Source organism: Aotus nancymaae, unplaced genomic scaffold (genome assembly GCF_030222135.1).
Source record: "Aotus nancymaae isolate 86718 unplaced genomic scaffold, 86718_ANA_hifiasm-v0.15.2.pri h1tg000003l, whole genome shotgun sequence".
In the NCBI taxonomy this organism is placed as follows: Eukaryota; Metazoa; Chordata; class Mammalia; order Primates; family Aotidae; genus Aotus; species Aotus nancymaae.
The window spans coordinates 21,154,090-21,173,935 of NW_026988414.1; the positions used below are offsets into that span (position 1 = coordinate 21,154,090).

At 35.5% G+C, this 19,846-nt stretch overlaps 1 protein-coding gene and 1 long non-coding RNA gene across 3 annotated transcripts in view; one reads left to right on the top strand and one right to left on the bottom strand.

The window, feature by feature from the left end:
- Nucleotides 1-19,846, top strand: part of LOC135276047 (uncharacterized) — a 142,493-nt gene that overhangs the window by 107,303 nt on the left and 15,344 nt on the right. The window lies entirely within an intron of this gene.
- The window catches only part of MUSK (muscle associated receptor tyrosine kinase), a 127,708-nt gene that overhangs the window by 98,838 nt on the left and 9,024 nt on the right, over nt 1-19,846 (bottom strand). For both annotated transcript variants that reach the window (XM_064379005.1, XM_064379002.1), the window contains exons 2-5: nt 14,506-14,632; nt 9,848-9,999; nt 3,928-4,055; nt 2,498-2,639 (exon numbers count right to left, since the gene is read on the bottom strand). In XM_064379005.1, coding sequence (XP_064235075.1) covers nt 2,498-2,639; nt 3,928-4,055; nt 9,848-9,999; nt 14,506-14,632 — 549 coding nt within the window. The remainder of the gene's footprint in view (nt 1-2,497; nt 2,640-3,927; nt 4,056-9,847; nt 10,000-14,505; nt 14,633-19,846) is intronic.

A 19,846-nucleotide genomic window follows, 5' to 3' on the forward strand; every position in this document is an offset into this window, starting at 1 on the left:
CTAGCAGGCATCTGCAGGTACTTGTGAGGTTTCTCCAGTCATTTCTCAGTTGCTTTTTTTTTTTTTTTAAAACTTGTTCTGAGTTGTGGGTTGAGTTAGCCCTATCTCTAAATAGGTCACATCTCCATTGTATCTTAGAGCTTCCAGAGCCTAAACAAATTTGTTAGAATTTTATGTTTTAATCATAACAATAACTATATTAGGTGTCACTTATTAAATGCTTATTATGTACCAACAATTGTGCTAACCATGTCACATATTTTGGCTATTTTAATAGGGATTAAGATGAGGGTAGAAACAGACATGTGTGCTAAAATCATCTAACCTACTGTTAGAGTAACTTTAAATGATGTTATGAGCTCTCAGTACTAGCAAATTTAATAAAATCTCTACCTTATATTAACTTCGAGCTCTATCCATGTCCCTTCAAAGGACACGATCTTGTTCCTTTTTATGGTTGCATAGTATTCCATCATATATATATATACACAATACCATATTTTCTTTTTATTTTATTGCATTTTAGGTTTTGGGGTACATGTGAAGAACATGCAAAGTTGTTATATAGGTGCATACGTGGCAGTGTGATTTGCTGCTTTCCTCCCCTTCACCTATATCTGGCATTTCTTCCCATGCTATCTCTCCCCAACTCCCCACCCCCCACTGTCCCTCCCCTATTTCCCCCCAACAGATCCCAGTGTGTAGTGCTCCCCTCCCTGTGTTTAATTTTAAAGCACTAAGAATGACCATTTAAAGGTTAGGAAAAAAGAGGCAGTATTCAGTGTTACTGAAAGGCATGATACAAAGTTAAATGGTAATGCAAAACCAAACTGTATAACTCCAACTAATGGAGATTGGTGATAATTTTCTCTAGGCCGAAGCTAAGGCAATTTGTTTTATACCTATGAAGCTAGTGACCTAAATGATCAGTATTACATATTATAATACAGTACAGAAGGCTTATTTTTAATATTTTAAAGAGAAAAACGCTTTGTGATATTTTATACAAATGGATAGCATTAATTCTCCATTATTCCTTAGATCTAGAACAAGAAAACACTGAATCTACTAGGCAGACAGAGATTCAGTGAGTCCGAATGTGTGTCTGAGTGGGTTTGTAGGTTTATTTAGTTTTTACTGAATAAATCACATCAACTGGCTTTTGAATACTAAGCTTTAAATAACATTGATAATTTAGAAGATATTAAATTACAGCAACTTGCTGAAAATATATTTTTATATTCTGACAGCCACTATTCCCAACAACCTCATTATTTTCCATGAGGAGTTAATGGAAATTTTATGAGCAATTGGTATAATGACATAGTAAGGATGTTACTTCAATTCGAGGTAAATGTGGGAAACGAGATCATTAAAGCTGAGAGAGAAAGGCCCGTCAAGGAAATAAAAATAATCTTAAAGGAGCTAATAGAAAACTATATGAGTGAGAAGGAAAATATGCAGAAAAAGATAGATTTTGGCCTATGGAAAGGAGGATGGAATCAAAGCAAAATATGGAAAACTCTTGAAGTCTTCCTGAATGCACTGTAATTTGTGCCAGTATGAGATACTCTAATGCTTATCAATCAGATAAGAGAAAAGCAGAAAAATAGATGATAGTTCTTATAGCCAACATTTATTGAGGATGCACAAAGGACGAGACTCTCTGCTAAACACTATTAACACCTAACTTCATGAAATAGAGCAAACCCCACTTAACAGATGAGAAAGCTAGGAGCCAAAGATGTTAATTCTCTGGCATACAACAGGAAGAGCTAGGAAGGGTTTATACTCAGTTTACTCATCTAGTAGAGGTGTACTGGTACTTCTCTTTTTAAGCAAAATATGGTGCAATTTTAGGTCAAGAAGGATCCGACTAACAAGTGAATATAACACCTAGACCTATTTGAATTCTGATTTCTCAGTGAAGATGTTTCACACCAAGTTATTGAATTAACTGATTAAAAAATATTTTCAGAGAGAAACTAAAAATATTTTGACAACATAACTCATAGAACTAGGATTATTTTTGGCTTTATAATTTGAGTTAATTTTTTTTCAAGCTTTATGATAGAGTACTATCTGAAAATAGCTACTTCCCCCAATCACATCTTTTTCAAGTTGTTCTATATGATGAAAAAGATTACAATTACTGTGCCCAAATTTATAAATGAGGGAAGAATTGTCTAAACCAGGAAGATGTTCTAAAATGGTTTTCCATTATTTTACTGTTGTACTGAATTTAGTCCATTTTGGTAAAAATTACCAGTGATTGTGAGTAAACAATGGAATATGACTTTTTATACTAGTGAAAATTTCTTTCTTTTTTCAGTTTTTCTTTTCTGTTATCATAGGCTTGACCTTATGGCCTAATATCTGAGACAGTTGAGGGAACTGGGCTGCCCACATCTCTTCTCTCCCAAGCCCCAGTGCAGCCTTCACAGTAGACTGAGAGGTCCCTGGTCACACTGTGAGGGGAAGGAATGCAGCTCCTTACCCTCAACTTCCAGCTTCACCACTTTGGAATATGCTGTCCCGAGGCTGTTTTTCGCCACACACCGATACTGTCCTGCATCTTCCTTTTGTACATTATGAATCCTCAAGCTCCCAGATTCAAGAACTGCAATTCGGGAGTTTTCCTGCCAGAGATAGGGACATGAATTCAAAAATGTTTATGGGTCTATCAAGAATACATTTGGCAAATATCATCAGCTTATTGTCATCACTATTATCATCAAAGATATCACTTTGACCTTTATTGGGCATTTATTATGTAAAACACACAATATTAAATGAAATGATGCAGGAGTACCTAAAAGAATCTTCACCAGGATCCTGTGAGGTATAGTTTATTTTTATTTTCTTTCATCACATGAGTGTATAGATAAGGGCTTATTTCACTTCCCTGAAGTCACAGCTAAGTCTGATGAAAAGCAATGCTTTAGAAGGGAGGGATGTTGCAGATGGGGGTGGTGAGAGATACAAAACTGCATACTGGGTATAATGTACAGTACTCGGGTGACGGGTACACTGAAATCTCAGACTTGGCCACTATGCAGTTCATTCTTGTAATCAAAAACCACTAGTACCCCAAAAGCTATCGAAATAAAGATAAATAAATAAACACATTGCTTTTAACCATCGGGTCTACCTTGCACCCTATATGGAATCTTTAGGAGAATACTTATCCTTTGAAATACTAGAAAATTTCACATATGATATTAAAATTACTCTTTGGAGTTTAAATATTACATCTGTCTTTTCTGTTTTGGACCCTAAATTCACTAACACAAGTACAGCCACCCTTGTTTGTCATTGTAGGAAAAGCACCAAGATTTATAACAAAAGGAAAGCCAGAGAATTAGATAATCATTATAAATTAGCAATACTTATTTTATTTTAAATAAAGCAAAGCTGAGCGATTTTATACCTTAGTTCAGTTAATTGACATATAGTGACACCTTTGTATTCCACATGGAATACACTGTGTATTGTTAAATGAAAAACATAGTTTGTGATCTCTTAAGTGATACAAAGATAGAAAGACAATAATGATGCCGTATGATAATTTATCACTAAATGTGGGGATAAGATACAGAGACAGTACAAAATAAGCATATAGATAACAACTTTTTTTTTTTCTTGAGATGGAGTTTCACTCCGTTGCCCAGGCTAGATGGAGTGTGCTGGTGTGATTTTGACTCACTGCAAACTCTGCCTCACGGGTTCAAATGATTCTCCTGCCTCAGCCTCCTGAGTAGCTGGGATTACAGGTGCGCGCCACCATGCCAAGCTAATTTTTTTATTTTTAGTAGAGACGGGGTTTCACCATGTTGGCTAGTTTGTAAGTGTGTAACTGAGTGTGCAAAGAAATGTTACATTTTTAAATACATTTTATATACAAGCTTTAACATCATAACCACTTACCCTGAGAGGGCTGTCTCCCTTTATCCAAGACACTGATGGTTTAGGATTGCCCATTGTAGTACATGGTAGGACTGCTTTTAATCCCTCTATTATTTTCACGTTTATGGGAGGACGAGTTATTTTAGGTTCTAAAAAGAAATGAAAATTCAAAACAAACAAGGCAATATGGGTTGATGAAACCTAGAGTTTCTAACTTTCAATTTAATTCTAAATCTCTGCTTTAAGAATCATTTGAGGCATGTTACATTACAAAATCACCAAATGCTAAGACACTTTTTTCCTGTATATCTCAAACAGAAATCAGTTTAGAAACACTTGATTGTCTCTGCTTTATTAGAATCTTACTAGCAAAACACAAATTTATGAAAAATATTAATAGTGTTGTTACCATAGCATTCATCATTTTAAAAGATAGTTAATAAAAGTTGATTAACAAAGGCTGTCATCATAGCAATTCAACATTATTTAATTTATACTGATAGACATAACATTTGAAAAAAATTTGATATAAATATATTCTTATATAGTTACAAATTATGACCTATTTTCCCTTTAGCTTCCATCTTAATTTGACTATTAAATTTGATGTTTATTAATTAAGTACATTTATTCTCTAGAAAGTAAACCAGGTATTGTTATATTAGAAATTAGAAGAAATTCTGTCATACAATTTGGGGGACTTAATTATGTAAAGCAAACGTAATTTACTGTTCAAACACTCAAGTAAATCTTTCAGAAGAAATAGTTGTTGTCAGCTAATTTTTATTCTCCAGCATAAAACTTTCAAAGAAAATTATTACATCTAATAAACAAAATAATTTATAAGTTCAGGATACCAGTTATTTTAGTACTATTCATAAAATAGTTAAAACTATATTTATGTCCTTAGGAATTTTATGTTACAGATACAGAGGGGGACTTGGCAGGAGAGACTGCTGAGAAATTGACACATTTTATTTCTTGCAGGACATGTGCCATAACCAATTTGTTATTTTGACAAAGGAAAGCATGAAATAAGGACTTTTTTTTCCTTCTACTTCAATGTGTGGGAGAGGAGTGGGGGCTTTGATGTTGGTAGTAAGAGATATTTGCAAACCCTTCATGACCTGTTGGTTTTTAATCTAAGCATTCACTGCCATTTATCTCCTGTGGCCCTGCATTATAGCAAAATTACAAGAAAGACTTTAAAACATATTATAGGAAAATAACTTTATCACTTTGCCTGCTATCTATAGCATACAACTCTCCTTCTAATAAACTGTAAATACCTACATTTAGATACAGTACTGCCCAGGTCCCTCAATTGTAAGTTGTATTGTCATACAGTTGCTGGCAGAAACTTAGAACTTGATATTCCTGTGACAGTCAACAAAAACATTATCTATGCCTTCCGTAGGTTCCCTAAGCAAGATCTCTATGGTAAACCTGAGGCACAGATAATGTCTTAGGTAAAGGCCTTTGGTTAAAGCAAAAAACTCCTGTCTTCTCAGTGATGTGATGTCTTGGTCATCTGTTAGGTGAGGGGTGAGGAATTCCCATTTAGGAAATTGAATATAAAGTCAACTAGGAATGACTAGAGTACTGACGCATAGCCATAAATATGCACTGTAAGGGAACATGATTCAGGGTGGAGCCATAAGTACTGACCAATCAGAACTGGTTATCTTAAAGCAGGATGCTGGAAGGATCCCGCTGTGCCAATGAGACTTTAGCTGATGGGCCATTAGGAATTTAGGAGAGGGAGCTCTTAGGGGAGGGCTTAAGAGAGCTGGAGTAGTGACAGGGGTTGGGGGATCTTGGGAGCCTTGTGAAGCAGGTTTTTCCAAGAAGTATGCAAGCATTCCAAAATTTTATCAATTTGAACGGCCACACCAGTGCATATCCACATGAATGGATGAGATCTCCAAAGGAGAGGTTGGTAAAAAGAAGACAAGAAAAGAAAAGGCGATTTAATATAGAACCCAAATCAAGAACATATGGGCCAGAGAAAATATGCAAAACATTCAAAAGAAAGGCAGTGTCACAAAGTAATGAAATACTTGAATGTGTTTCATCCTCAGAATCAAGTCTTTACTATTTAGCAAATGAGAGCATTCCAACTTCCTTATCTGATTTCTTACTGCTCTGCCTACTGAAGGGAAGCCTGCATATAGGAAGATCCCTACCTATTTATACACAGTAAGTGCCAAATCAGTATTCCATAAAGTCCTGCTGTTCCTACCAGCTTCTTATCCTAATTAACTGAAGACTCCATGTATATTTATGACCAAAAAATAAAAGATCTATTTGAGAAAAATTGTAAACATAAAAGGATGGAACCAAAACAAATCATTTTTTTTTTTTGAAGGAAATAAAAGTAAAGCAGGGGGAAAAAAAAGAAAATGTCTTTTAAAAAGATGCACTAGTGATATCCTTAGAAGTTTAAATAAATATTGTATCACACAAGTGAGTTTGTTATGGAAAAAAGAGCCATCGAGGAAATTTTTAGAAATTAAAAATATAGTTTTTAAGGCCAAAACACTCAGAATGACAGAATAGTCATACTGGAGACCACATTAATGGTATGAAGGAAAACGTAAAGGAATCTTCAAGAGAGTAGGATATCAAGACATGCAGAAAATATGAGAAGAAAAATTTGAAGTCATAGAGAAAGAAAAAAGAAAAAAGTACTAAAGAAAATGTACCTGATTTTCAAAAAACTTTGGTTTTTAGATCAAAAAGGCCCACCTATGCTGGTGCATGGCTCACTCCTATAATCTCAATACTTTGGGAGGCCAAGGTGGGAGGATAATTTGAGCACAGGAGTTTAAGACCAGACTGTGCAACATAGTGAGAACTTAGCTCTTCTAAAAAAAAAAAAAAAATGGCTGGGCATCGTGGCTCATGCCTATAGTCCCAGCTACTTGGAAGGCTGCAGCAGGAGGATTGCTTAAGGCTGGGTAGTCAAGGCTGCAGTGAGCCATGATCATACCACTGCACTACAGCCTGAGTTACAGAGTGAGACCTTGTCTCAAAAAAGAAAAAGAAAAAAAAAAAGGCTCACCTAAAACTGAATAGAAATAATTTTTAATAATACACCTAACATATTCTTGTCAGTTTGTGAAATTTATGAACTCTAGAAATAAAAAGAAAAATCCTAACATTTTTGAGCGATATATCAAATTTACTTGTAAAGAAATGAGAAAAAGACTTCTTATATGCAACAGTGGATTGTCTATTAAAACTAAAGGGAAAAGCTTTTAAAACTCTGATTCTACACTCAGCAAAATTGTTATTCAAGAATGTGAGTGAAGTGAAGAATTCAGCCATGGAAAAATTCAGAAAATATCTTACATCTTCACACTCTGAAGAAAGTACCTAATGATTTCCCCCTCCAGCAAAATTACGAAAGATAAGAGATGATGATGAAAGAAAAAAATAAAGGTCCCAGGTAGAACTAAATTCCTCTAATTTGTGTGGTGCCAGTATGTATGGTTATAAGATATTTTCCCATGAGTAATGTGTCAGAGAAGAGAAGATGAAGGTTACATCATTGTAAGATTGACAGTTTGCAAGTAGCAGTTACTTGCAGGATGGGAAATCATGAGATTTAAAGATGCTGGTAAGGCAGTGTTTGATGATACACCACCAGGTAGAAGAGAGAACTAAGTATAGAAGGAAATAAAAGCCCGATTGGGGAGTCAACGGAAAGGAGAACAGAGAGGAATCAAGGGAAGAAAACATGATGATGCTGGTGATGTTGATGTTGTATAGCAAGAGTAAGAGAATGAGGGAGACTGAGATGTTGTTAGCTGAGAAGGTGACAAAGAAAGTTTGTGCCCACTAACTCTATTTGGAAGCAAGTCATGAGTATGGGAAACTGTTTATCTCATCTGACAAGGCTGAACCAAAAAATATCCATAATCAGGGAGTGACATACTGGAGCTGAAGATTTTAAATGCAGTCCACTTCCAGAGGGTGACGTGGTCAAGAGTGAGTCATCGATTCGGTAGGCTGATAAAGAATTAACACAAACAGGCTGGGTATGGTGGCTCATGCCTGTAATACCAGAACTTTGGGAGGCCAAGGCAGGCAGATCACTCGAGGTTAGGAGTTCAAGACCGGCCTGGCCAACTTGGCAAAATCCCGCCTCTACTAAAAATACAATTAGCCAGGTGTGGTGGCACATGCCTATAATCCCAGCTACTTGGGAGGCTGAGGTAGGAGAATTGCTTGAACTGAGCAAGCAAAGGTTGCAGTGAGCCAAGATCACACCACTGCACTCCATCCTGGGTGAAACTCCGTCTCAAAAAAAAAAAAAAAAAAAGAAAGTTAATACAAACAACCTAAATATCCCACAAAATACCCATTAATGATAGATTGGATAAAGAAAATGTGGTACATATACACCATGGAATACTATGCAGCCATAAAATGAAATGAGATCATCTCCTTTGTAGGGATGTGGATGGAGTTGGAAGCCATTATCCTCAAACTAACACAGGAACAGAAAACCAAACACTGCGTGTTCTCACTTATCAGTGGAAGCTAATGATGGAGGAAAAACACACACTAGGGCCTGTGGTGGGGGCGTTGGGGGGAAAGGGAGAGCATCAAGAAGAACAGAATGGATGCTGGGCTTAAAACCTAGGTGATGGGATCATCTGTGCATTATACCACCATGGCACATGTTTACCTACATAAAACACCTGCACATTCTGCAGATGTACCCCTGAACTCAAAAGAAAAGTTAAAAATAGAAAATCAAACCACATTTCCTCATAGTGGGAGACTCACCTAAACTACTACTATATATGTGTGTACAAAGAGGTTAAAAGTATGGGCCTTAAAACTGAAAAAAAAAAAAAAAAAGACAAACATCACTGGATTTGTGGAGGTCAAGGAATTGTGAGAATTAAGTGGCTAGTGGTTCTATTTCACGGCCGTTAAAATTTCTTAGGGTGATTGCAGGAGTAGAGATAGATAGAAGATAGTAAACCTGGAATCAAAGTCTTTAATAAATATGGGGGAGTTCCTAGAAGAGCAGATGACATAATGAATAGAGTTAGAGGAAAGATAGGTCAAAATGGCATAAGCCCTCATGAGAGGAAAGATTTTGCAAAGGAATACAAAATAGAATGGCTTAAAAGCAGCAATGAGGGCAGGGAGATTGCCTATTAGTGTTTGATAGCCTTGCAGACATGAAGTGGGGAAAAATAGAACAGCTTCCATTGAAGCAGAAAATCACTCAGAAGAATATCAAATTTGAAATAAGGCAAAAGGGTAAAAGTGTCTACAAAGAGGTTAGAAATAAAAAGGATGTCCAATTATGTTTCACAGGTTTAGGGTAAAGGCTTTAGAGGAAAGTTTCACAGTGAAAGAATTCAGGGTGTAAGAAGTCAGGAGATGTGTGAAGTCAAGAAAATGGGAGAAGAGAGAGAATTGAGAGGCTTGCCTTAGGGTAGTTGGTTGATGGCAGACATGAGAGGTGTGCAGTTAACTGGCCTCAAGGTTATGCTTTGAACTTGAACTTGTCTCACTGCTGAATTGCCAGGCCTGAGAAAATCTCTATTTACTGACTATTTTAAAGTATACCAAGTCAGGCTGGGCCTGGTGACTCATGCCTGTAATCCTAGCATATTGGGAGTTCAAGGTGGGTGGATCAACGAGGTCAGGAGATCTAGACCAGCCTGGCTAACACGGTGAAACCCCATCTCTACTAAAAATCCAAAAATCTAGTTGGACGTGGTAACATGTGCCTATAGTCCCAGCAACTCAGGAGACTGAGGGAGGAGAATTGCTTGAACCCAGAAGGCAGAGGTTGCGGTGAAGATCGCACCACTGCACTTCAGCCTGGGCGACAGAGCGAGACTCTGTCTCAAATAAATAAAGTGTACCAAGTCAACTTTCAAATCAATAGACAAATCTCTTTCCCACTCACTCATCTTCACTTGCAGGGCTCCACAACTCTCCACAGCTCCTCCCACACCATTGTTGGCTGTGCAGCAGTAAATGCCATCATCACTATCTTCCACACTCAGGATGGTGAGGAGCTGCCCATTCTCCCGGATGCTGTACCGGGTGTCAAAGAGCCTGCAGGTCACAGAGAAAAATGACAGATTAGTGCTTCATCTGTGATTTTTCAGCTATGATTAATTTATCAAACTGATGACTTAATGAGTAAGTAGAATAAAGGGGAAAGGAAACTTGAGTGAGTTCTGAATAATAGGATAACCGTACTTGGTAATATAAAGCTAACATTATATTCTAATCTTTCTTAGGCTCCAATAGTCAAAGTACCATAGTCCTTCAAAAATGCTTTCAAAAGGTGATGCCTACTGATAAGACAAAATTTAAAGTTTACTTAATTCAGGAAAGCATATCAAACCAAGATATAGGTGTCTTGTCTCCATAATTTCTGGGAAGTAGTAGCTATTTATAGCTAATGAAGATGCATATGTATAAATGTAATGAACAGAAAGGGTTAATTATTTATAGGATTAACTAACGATTAGTTGAATATTCATTCTTTCATTAAACAATTATTTATTGAATGCTAACAAGTGCCAGACACAGTTCTAGTTACTTGGGATCATAAGGAAGCAAAACAACTTCTACCTATAAAAATATATGCTTTACATATATTATCTATTTAATTACATGCAAACCATTTGTTGAGAATAAGATTTTTTGTGTGTGATTATATTTTTTAATTGCATTTTAGGTTTTGGGGTACATGTGAAGAACATGCAAGATTGTTGCATAGGTACACACATGGCAGTGTGATTTGCTGCCTTCCTCCCCATCACCTATATCTGGCATTTCTCCCCAAGCTATCTCTCCCCAGCTCCCCCACCCCCTGCTGTCCGTCCCCTATTTCCCTCCGACAGACCCCAGTGTCAAATAAGATTTTTTTTTTTTATGGCAAATGTGTGTGGTAAGCAGAATAACAGTCCCTCAAAGGTTCTTGTCTTAATCACCAAAATCTGTCAATATGTCACCTTATTTTGCAAATGTTAAGAATCTTAAAATGTGGTGTTCTGGACTATTCAAATGGGCCCCGTGTAATAATAAGTATCCTTAAAAAAAATGGAAGAGGGAGGCAGATTGATAAAAGGAGGAATGAGAATGGAGGCAGAGGTCAGAGTGGTGCCATTGCTAGTGTTATAAATGGAGGAGAGGCCAAGGGGTGCAGGTAGCCTCTAGAAGCTGAGAAAGGCAAGAAATCAGATTCTTCCCTTGAGCCTCCAGAAGGAACTCAGACCTGAAAACACTTTGATTTTAGCCCAGAGAGATTTATTTCATACTTGTGACCTCCAGAACTATAACATAGTACCTTTATGTTATTTTAGGGCACTAAGTTTGTGGTAATTTGTTACAGTAAGAATAGGAAATAAATACAGATTTTGGTACCTGGAAGTGTGGTGCTGCTGCAACAAATCCCAAAAAATGTGGATGTTGCTTTGCAATTGAGGAGTAGGTAGAACTGAAAAAATTTTGAAGAGCATTCTAGAAAAAGCCTACATTTCCTCAAAGAGACTGTTAATAAAAATATGCATGTTAGTAATTCTGCTCCTGAGGACTTGGAAGGAAGAAAGTTACATGGCAGAGAAAATCGAAATCATCTTAAAGAATACCTAAATTATCATGAACAGACTGTTGGTAGAAATATGTATGTTCAAAGCACTACTGATGAGGACTTGGGTGAAAATAAGGAGCATGTTACTAGGAAAGGAGGAAAAGGGGATCCTTGTCATGTAGGACAGGGAACTTAGCTGAATGGTGCCCTGCAGTTATGTGGAAAACAAAGCTTATAAATGATGATCTCAGATATTTAGCTAAAGAAGTTTCTAAGCAATGTGTTGAAGGTGTGGCCTCATTTCGTTTTGCTGCTTCTAGTAAAATTCAAGAGGAAAAAGATAAGTGGATGGAAAACCTGCTAAGCAAAAAATGAACCAGGACTTGATGATTTGGGATTATCAGTCTATCCAGATTGCACAAAATACTAGCAAACCAAATTCAACAATACTTTGGAAAGATCATCTCTCATGGCTAAGTGGAATTTATCCCTGGGATACAAGAATAGTTCAACATATGCAAGAATAGTTAACAATATAAAGTTATGAATACAAAAATTAATCAATGTGCTACATCATGTAAACAGATGAAGTGTAAAAACCATAGGATTATCTCAATATATGCTGAAAAAGCATTTGATAAAAATTGAACATCTCTTCATGATAAAAAAAAACCCTCAAAAACAGAAGGAAAATGCCTCAAAATAATAAAAGCCATGTATGACAGACACACAGCTAGTATCATACTGAATGAGGAAAAACTGAAAGCCTTTCCTCTAATCTAGAATGCAACAAGGATGCCCACTGTCACCACTGTTACTCAACACAGTACTGGAAGTCCTACCTAGAGCAATCGGACAAGAGAGAAATATAAAGGACCATCCAAACTGGAAGGGAAGAATTATATTTGTTTGCAGATTTTATGCTCTTATATTTGGAAAAACCTAAAGACTACACAGAAAACTGTTAGAATGGATATATTCTGTGAAGTTGCAGGATACAAAATCAACATACAAAAATCAGTGACATTTATATATACCAACAATGAACAATATGAAAAAGAAATTTAAAAAGTAATCCTGTTTACAATCGCCACATATAAAATTAAATAGCTAGGAATTAAATAAGTCAAATATCTCTATAATGAAAACTATAAAACACCGATGAAAGAAATTGATGAGGATACCAAAAAAAAAAAAAAATCACATTAATGGATTGGAAATCAGTATTGTTAAAATGTCCATACTACCCAAAGCAATCTACATATTCAGTGCAATTCCTATGAAAATACCAATGACATTCATCACAGAAATAGAAAAAAAATCCTAAAATTTATGTGGGACCACAAAAGGCCCAGAATAGCCAAACCTATCTCAAGCAAAAAGAATAAAACTGGAAGAATCACATTGCCTTACTTGAAATCATACTACAGAGCTAGAGTAACCAAAACAGTATGGTACCTGCATCAAAAGAGATACATAGACCAATGGAATAAAATAGAGAACTCAAAAGAAATCCACACACCTACAGGGAACTCATTTTCAAAAAAGGTACTAAGAACATACACTGGGAAAAAGACAGTCTCTCCAAGAGTAAATAATGTGTGGAAAACTGGATATCCACATACAAAAGAATGAAACTAGACCTCTACCTCTCTCCATATATAAAAACCAAATCAAAATAGATTAAAGGCTTAAAGCTAAGACTTCAAACTATAAAACTAGTACAAGAAAACATTGGGGAAAATCTCCAGGACATTGTTCTGGGCAAAAATTTCTTGAGCAGTACCCACAAGCACAAGTAATCAAAACAAAAATGGACAAATGGAATCACATCAAATTAAAAGGCTTCTGCACAGCAAAGGATACAAGAAACAAACTGAAGAGACAACCAACATAATGGGAGAAAATATTTGAAAACTACCCATCTGACAAAAGATTAATAACCCGAATACATAAGGAGCTCAAACAACTCTACAATAAAAAATATATTAATCCAATCAAAAATAGGCAAAAGATTTGAACAGTTTCTCAAAAGAAGACATGCAAATGGCAAACAGGCATATGAAAAAGTGCTCAACATTATTGATCATCACAGAAACAAAAAATCTACAATGAGATATCATCTCACTTTAGTGAAAATACCTTATATCTAAAAGACAGGCAATAACAAATGCTGACAAGGATATGTAGATAAGGGAACCCTTGTACACTGTTGATGTGGAAATGTAAATTAGTACAACCACTATGGAGAATAGTTTGAAGTTTCCTCAAAAAACTAAAAATTTAGCTTCCATATGATCCAGCAATCCCACTGCTGGATATATAAGTAAAAGAAAGGACATCAGTATATCAAATAGATATCTGGACGTCTATGTTTGTTACAGCACTGTTTACAATAACTAAGATTTGTAAGCAACCTGTGTGCTTACAGTAACTAAGATTTGTAAGCAACCATTAACAGATGAATGGATAAAGAAATTATGTTATATATACACAATGGAGTACTTTTCAGCCATAAAAACAATGAGATCCAGTCATTTATAAAGACATACATCAAACTGGGGATCATTATGGTAAGTGAAATTAGCCAGGCACAGAAAGACAAACATTGCATGTTCTCATTTATTTGTGGGATCTAAACATCAAAACAATTGAACTCATAGACGTGGAGAGCAAAAGGATGGTTCCCAGGGGCTGGGAAGGGTAGTACAGGGATGGGGGCCACGTAGGGGATATTTAGTGGGTACAAAAAAATAGAAAGAATGAGAATGTCCTACTATTTGATAAAACGACAGAGTGACTATAGTCAATAATAACCTAGTTGGACATTGTAAAGTAACGTGTAATTAGATTGTAACTCAAAAAGATAAATGCTTGGCACAGACGAATATCCCATTCTCCATGATGTACTTATTTCACATTGCATGCCTGTATCAAAACTCATGTATTTCATAAATATATACATCTACTCTATACCCACAAAAGTTAAGAAAAAAATTTTTAAAAGGTGGAATACTTACTTAATGAGAATTTTATTTCTAGTCCAGGAAATCTCAGGCTGGGGGTAGGATTCCACTGCACACATGAAAGTAGCCACTTCTTCAACTAAGGCATCCACTGTTTCAAGAGGAGTGGTGATGACAGGAGCTGAAAGGGAAGGATAAATAAAAAAGAACGTTCTAGAATTTTGTTTACTAACCCTTCCTTAAGCTGTCAGAAGCCAATACATACCGGAATGAGAATTCTATTTCCCCAGAGTAGAAATTTGCCAAAAGAAAGGAAGAGCTTATGTAAAGAAAGTTGATCCTACTTCCAAACTAGGCATTTGAGAATCAAAAGAGAAGGCCCTCAGGAAAGTAGGGCTTAGAATTTATTATATATATGAGGAGAGGCTGATCCAAGTTTTGCGGGGCCCAAGTTTATGTAATTTGAGTGTACTTTTTAAAGAAAAAAACATAAAGTTATGAATACAAAATTTCTGCGGCCACCCCAATGTCATCAGCATAAAGGAAAGTGAGACTGCAGGGAAGTCAGGGGGAAAAAGGATAATAATTTTAAAAAATTGTTGTTTAAGAACAATTTTCCCCTAATTTTATGAAAATAGACACTCATATAAACACATTGTTAAAGCCCACCGAAGGTCTTATAAAGGGCTTCTGCGAATGAGAGAGTCTGAAGCTTATGCTTCATCAGATTTATAGAGAATTCACTTTGGCATACAAATAGAAAAGAAAAAGACACCACTTTGTGAATTGTACGCTTTAATGGGTAAAAAGCATGGTAGGTGAACTCAGTAAAGCTGTTTTGTTCTATTTTATTTTTTTAAAGACAGTTGGAGGAAAGGTTGTAGACATGGTCTCTCCTTTTTCTCACTCTTCTGTGAAATGGAAAACCTTGAGCTTTAGGTCAGGGATCATGTTTTAGACATCTTCTAATTCCCAGGGTGAGCACAGTGAGTGAGATGCATTTAAACAGTAAATTATCTGGTCACTTCAGTTAAAGGACAAGGTATATATCAAAACCAAATAAGTAGTATGATTGATGTTTAGAGGTAAAATAGTCAGTGACAGACTTATAAAGCATCTAGAACAGACTGGCACATTGTTTGGTACATTTATTTATCAATAAAACATTTATGGTTTTATTTCACATTGAAATAAGAATAGAAAAAATAATACTTGGACACATTGAATTAAAACTATAAAAATTAAAGATAAAATAACATTGAAATAAAACTATAAAATATCTGCTTTCTGAATAAAACTTATTATTATTTTTGGTAAAGTCAAAGGCAAGCTCATCTGCTGAGAGTGAGAAAAAATGGTGGGTGGGCTTGTTTACTTGGCCCATATCTCCCATGCTAATGTTATTTTGATTTTTAGGATTCGGTTTGAACTTCTATCTCTTTCCACTTTCCTTGATGTGCTAGGCAGACCCAAATGCCCTTTTCCTTAACCTTAGGTTATCCTATAAATGTCAATCTTATAATGTCACTTGCCACACAGGCACTATTAAAATGATCTGTCTTTGTCCCACATACCTTTACATAACTAAGTAAAAATAGCTGTTAGCTTAGAATTCTACAGCCAGCTTAGGTAATAAAGTCAGAACTCTTATGAACAGCTGTTGAAAGTGTTTACCACTCATAGACTTTCTCTGAAATAGTTACTAGACTCAATAAGGAATAATTTATACCAGATAGAAAGGGGTGAGTTATAAAAAAAAACAGCATAAATGGTGGTGAAATATAATTGCAATTTTAACACACTATGGAATATTTAAAAAACAAATCACTAATTTTTGTGTTTAAAATGGAATTAAATTCTAGACAAGCAATCACAAGATCAAAGTTCTGGGAAAAAGTTTAAAATGCTAAGTAGTCAAAAAAAAAAAAAAACGCTAACCTCTTTGCCATAAACAACAACAGGACAGAAATATTGAATAAGTAACTACAAACAGAAGGAAAATCTATGGTTAAATGCTATGTTAAAACTTTATTAATGGTTACCACTAAGAAAAAGAAATGCAAAACTTCCAAAACAACAGAATAAAAAGGGACAAGAAAAGCTTTATTTGTCAAACACAAAAACAACAAGCAAAAGACTAAGCCATGAAAAAGCATGGTTAGCAGAAGGCATAAAATAATACCGAAGAAACAAGTCCAAGTATACCAAAAATCACAGTAAGTGCCGGTGATATGAACTGACCTATGAAATGACAGATGCTATCAAACATAAAAGACACACCTAAATAAAATACAACAGAAATGTTAAAAATAAAGGGGAGGGAAAATACGTACAAAGCAAACAGTATCCCAAAGAAAGTGACATAGCAATATTAATATAAGAAAAATGTAATATAAAGGCGCATGCGTTTATAAAGAAAAATAGAAACATTACTTAATGATAAAAGGAACAAGCCATAAAAAAGTATGACAATTATGAAACTTATTTAAAAATATGGACTCAAACTCAAAAGTAAAATTATCAAAAGAGTAAATGGAGAAATGTTTTAGTATAGTGTAAACCTTTAAGAGATCTCCTTCAGACACTAAATAAATCAAACAGAAATACAGTAAAGATATAGAAGATATAAATATCAAAATTAACACTCAATGTGTATTTTTAAAACACTTAAAAAATTAGAGAATTTATTATTTTAAATGTTGCATAGATGAAACATTCAAACATACAGAAAATATACTAAGCTATATAGGAGATTTTAACCCAGCTCAAATAATTGATCTTATATAGACTATATTTCCTAACCATAATAAAATCTGTAAGAAATAGACAATAAAAAGACAATAAAACAAACAAAAAATCCCCATCCTGTTTATAGATCAAAAGACAAAAATATAATTACATATGTAGTAAAACAGAAAAACAGAATTAGTAAAATTAATTAAACAGATATGCACATCAACTGTAAGCCCTGATAGGTGACACACATTTTCAAATGCTCATGAAAACTAAAGATTAAATAAAATTCAAAAACATAGATTATATGTCACATTCTTGGATCACAATTCAACAGAGCTAAACAGTAATGAATATTTAAAAACCCAAATTCAAAGAATTAAGAATTTTAAAGACAAAATTGTTCTAAATCATTCAAACATCAAAAAGGAAATTAAACTGGAATTAAAAACATGAAAAACTACATATCAACATGTAATAAAGGTTGTGGTGAAATAATTAACAATATTCACAGAAGAAAAAGATTATCAAAGAACACTTCTGAAAAAAATATAATGTCCCAAAGTTTTTCAGGTAAGTTTTTAAAAACTTTTAAGAAAGAATTAAGTCTCAAGTTACAAAATAGCTACAAGGAGCTAGATGCAGTGGCTCATGCTTGTAATCTCAGCACTTTGGGAAGCTGAGGCAGGAGAATCCATTGAGCCCAGGAGGATCCATTGAGCCCAGATGTTTGAGACAAGCCTGGGAAACATGGCAAGACCACATCTCTACAAAAAATACACACACACACACACAAATAGCTGGGTACAGGTGGTGCACATCTGTAGTCCCAGCTACTTGGGAGCCTGAGGTAGGAGGATCACTTGAGACCAGAGGTCAAGGCTGCAGTGAGCCATGATTGCACCACTGCGCTCCAGCCTGGGTGACAGGGAAAGAACCCCGTCTCAAAAAGAAGCAAAGAAAAGCTATAGGAAATATAAAATATAGAAAGCTTCTCAAGTCAACCTTTGGAATAAAACAATGCTGATGTAAGTCAAGCAGGATGTAAAGCCCTAGAGTAAAATTTTAAAAAGCAAATTAAATTCAATCACATATTTCAAAATTACAACTATACATTTAGACAGAAAAAACCCTCAAAAAAATGTAAGGATAATTTAATAGAAAAGTCCTTTAAACAGGATTTACTATAGTCACAGTTTAAAAGATACCTATTGCAGTCAAAAAGTCAATGGCAGAATTAACTATCCATTCCCTACTTAAAAAACATTACTAAAGTCGGAATAAAATAGTATTTCTTTAACATGATAAAAATATTTCTCAACCACTGAGGTCGATAAAACTAGGAATATAAAAAACTACATAATACATTCACACACATTCACAGGACGATTCAAATTTGGCTTGACGCAGTGGAGAGAAAATAGTGTTCCATACAGAGGAAATGATGCATGTGAAAGCCTGAAGACAGTGGGAGGTTGGTGCCCTAAGCCAGTTCCAAGAAGACACATTTATAAAAGATGGGGAGGAGAATGAAGAGTTTAGAAAAGAGACTGAGAGGAAGAAACCAGAGCTGTAAGCAAAGCCAGTGGAGGCTGTTGGCAGAGCCCAAGAGTAGCACACATTTCGCAAAAGAGGGAGAATCAAATGCTGCCAAGAGGTTTTTTTTTCTTTTAATTATACTTTAAGTCCTGGGGTATATATACAGAATGTGCAGGTTTGTTACATAGGTATATACGTGCCATGGTGGTTTGCTGCATCCACTCCCCCATCATCTATATTAGGTATTTCTCCGAATGTTATCCCTCCCCAATCCCCCCAACCCTCTGCTATCCCTGCTCTACCCCCTCAGCCCCCGACAGGCTCCCATGTGTGATGTTCCCCTCCCTGTGTCCATGTGTTCTTATTGTTCAACACCCGCTTATGAGTGAGAACACGTATGTGGTGGTTGGTTTTCTGTTCTTGTGTCAGTTTGCTGAGAATGGTGGTTTCCAGCTTCATCCATGTCCCTGTCCCTGCAAAGGACATGAATGAATCCTTTTTTATGGCCGCATAGTATTCCATGGTGTATATGTGCCACATTTTCTTTATCTGGTCTATTATTAATGAGCATTTAGGTTGGTTCCAAGTCTTTGCTATTGTGAACAGTGCCACGATGAACATACATGTGCATGTAGGATGACTTACAATCCTTTGGGTATATACCCAGTAATGGGATTGCTGGGTTAAATGGTATTTCTGTTTCTAGATCCTTGAGGAATTGCCACAGTGTCTTCCACAATGGTTGAACTAATTTACACTCCGACCAACAGTATAAAAGTGTTCCTGTTTCTCCACATCCTCTCTAGCATCTGTTGTCTTCAGATTTTTTAATTATCACCATTCTAACTGGCATGAGATGGTATCTTAATGTGGTTTTGATTTGCATTTCTCTAATGACCAGTGATGGCAAGCTGTCTTTCATGTTTGTTGGCTACATAAATGTCTTTTTTGGAGAAGTGTCTATTCATATCCTTCACCCACTTTTTGATAGGGTTGTTGGTTTTTTTTCTTGTAAATTTGTGTACGTTCTTTGTAGATTCTGTATATTAGCCCTTTGTCAGATGGGTAGATTGCAAAAATTTTTTCCCATTCTGTTGGTTGCTGTTTCACTCTAATGATTGGT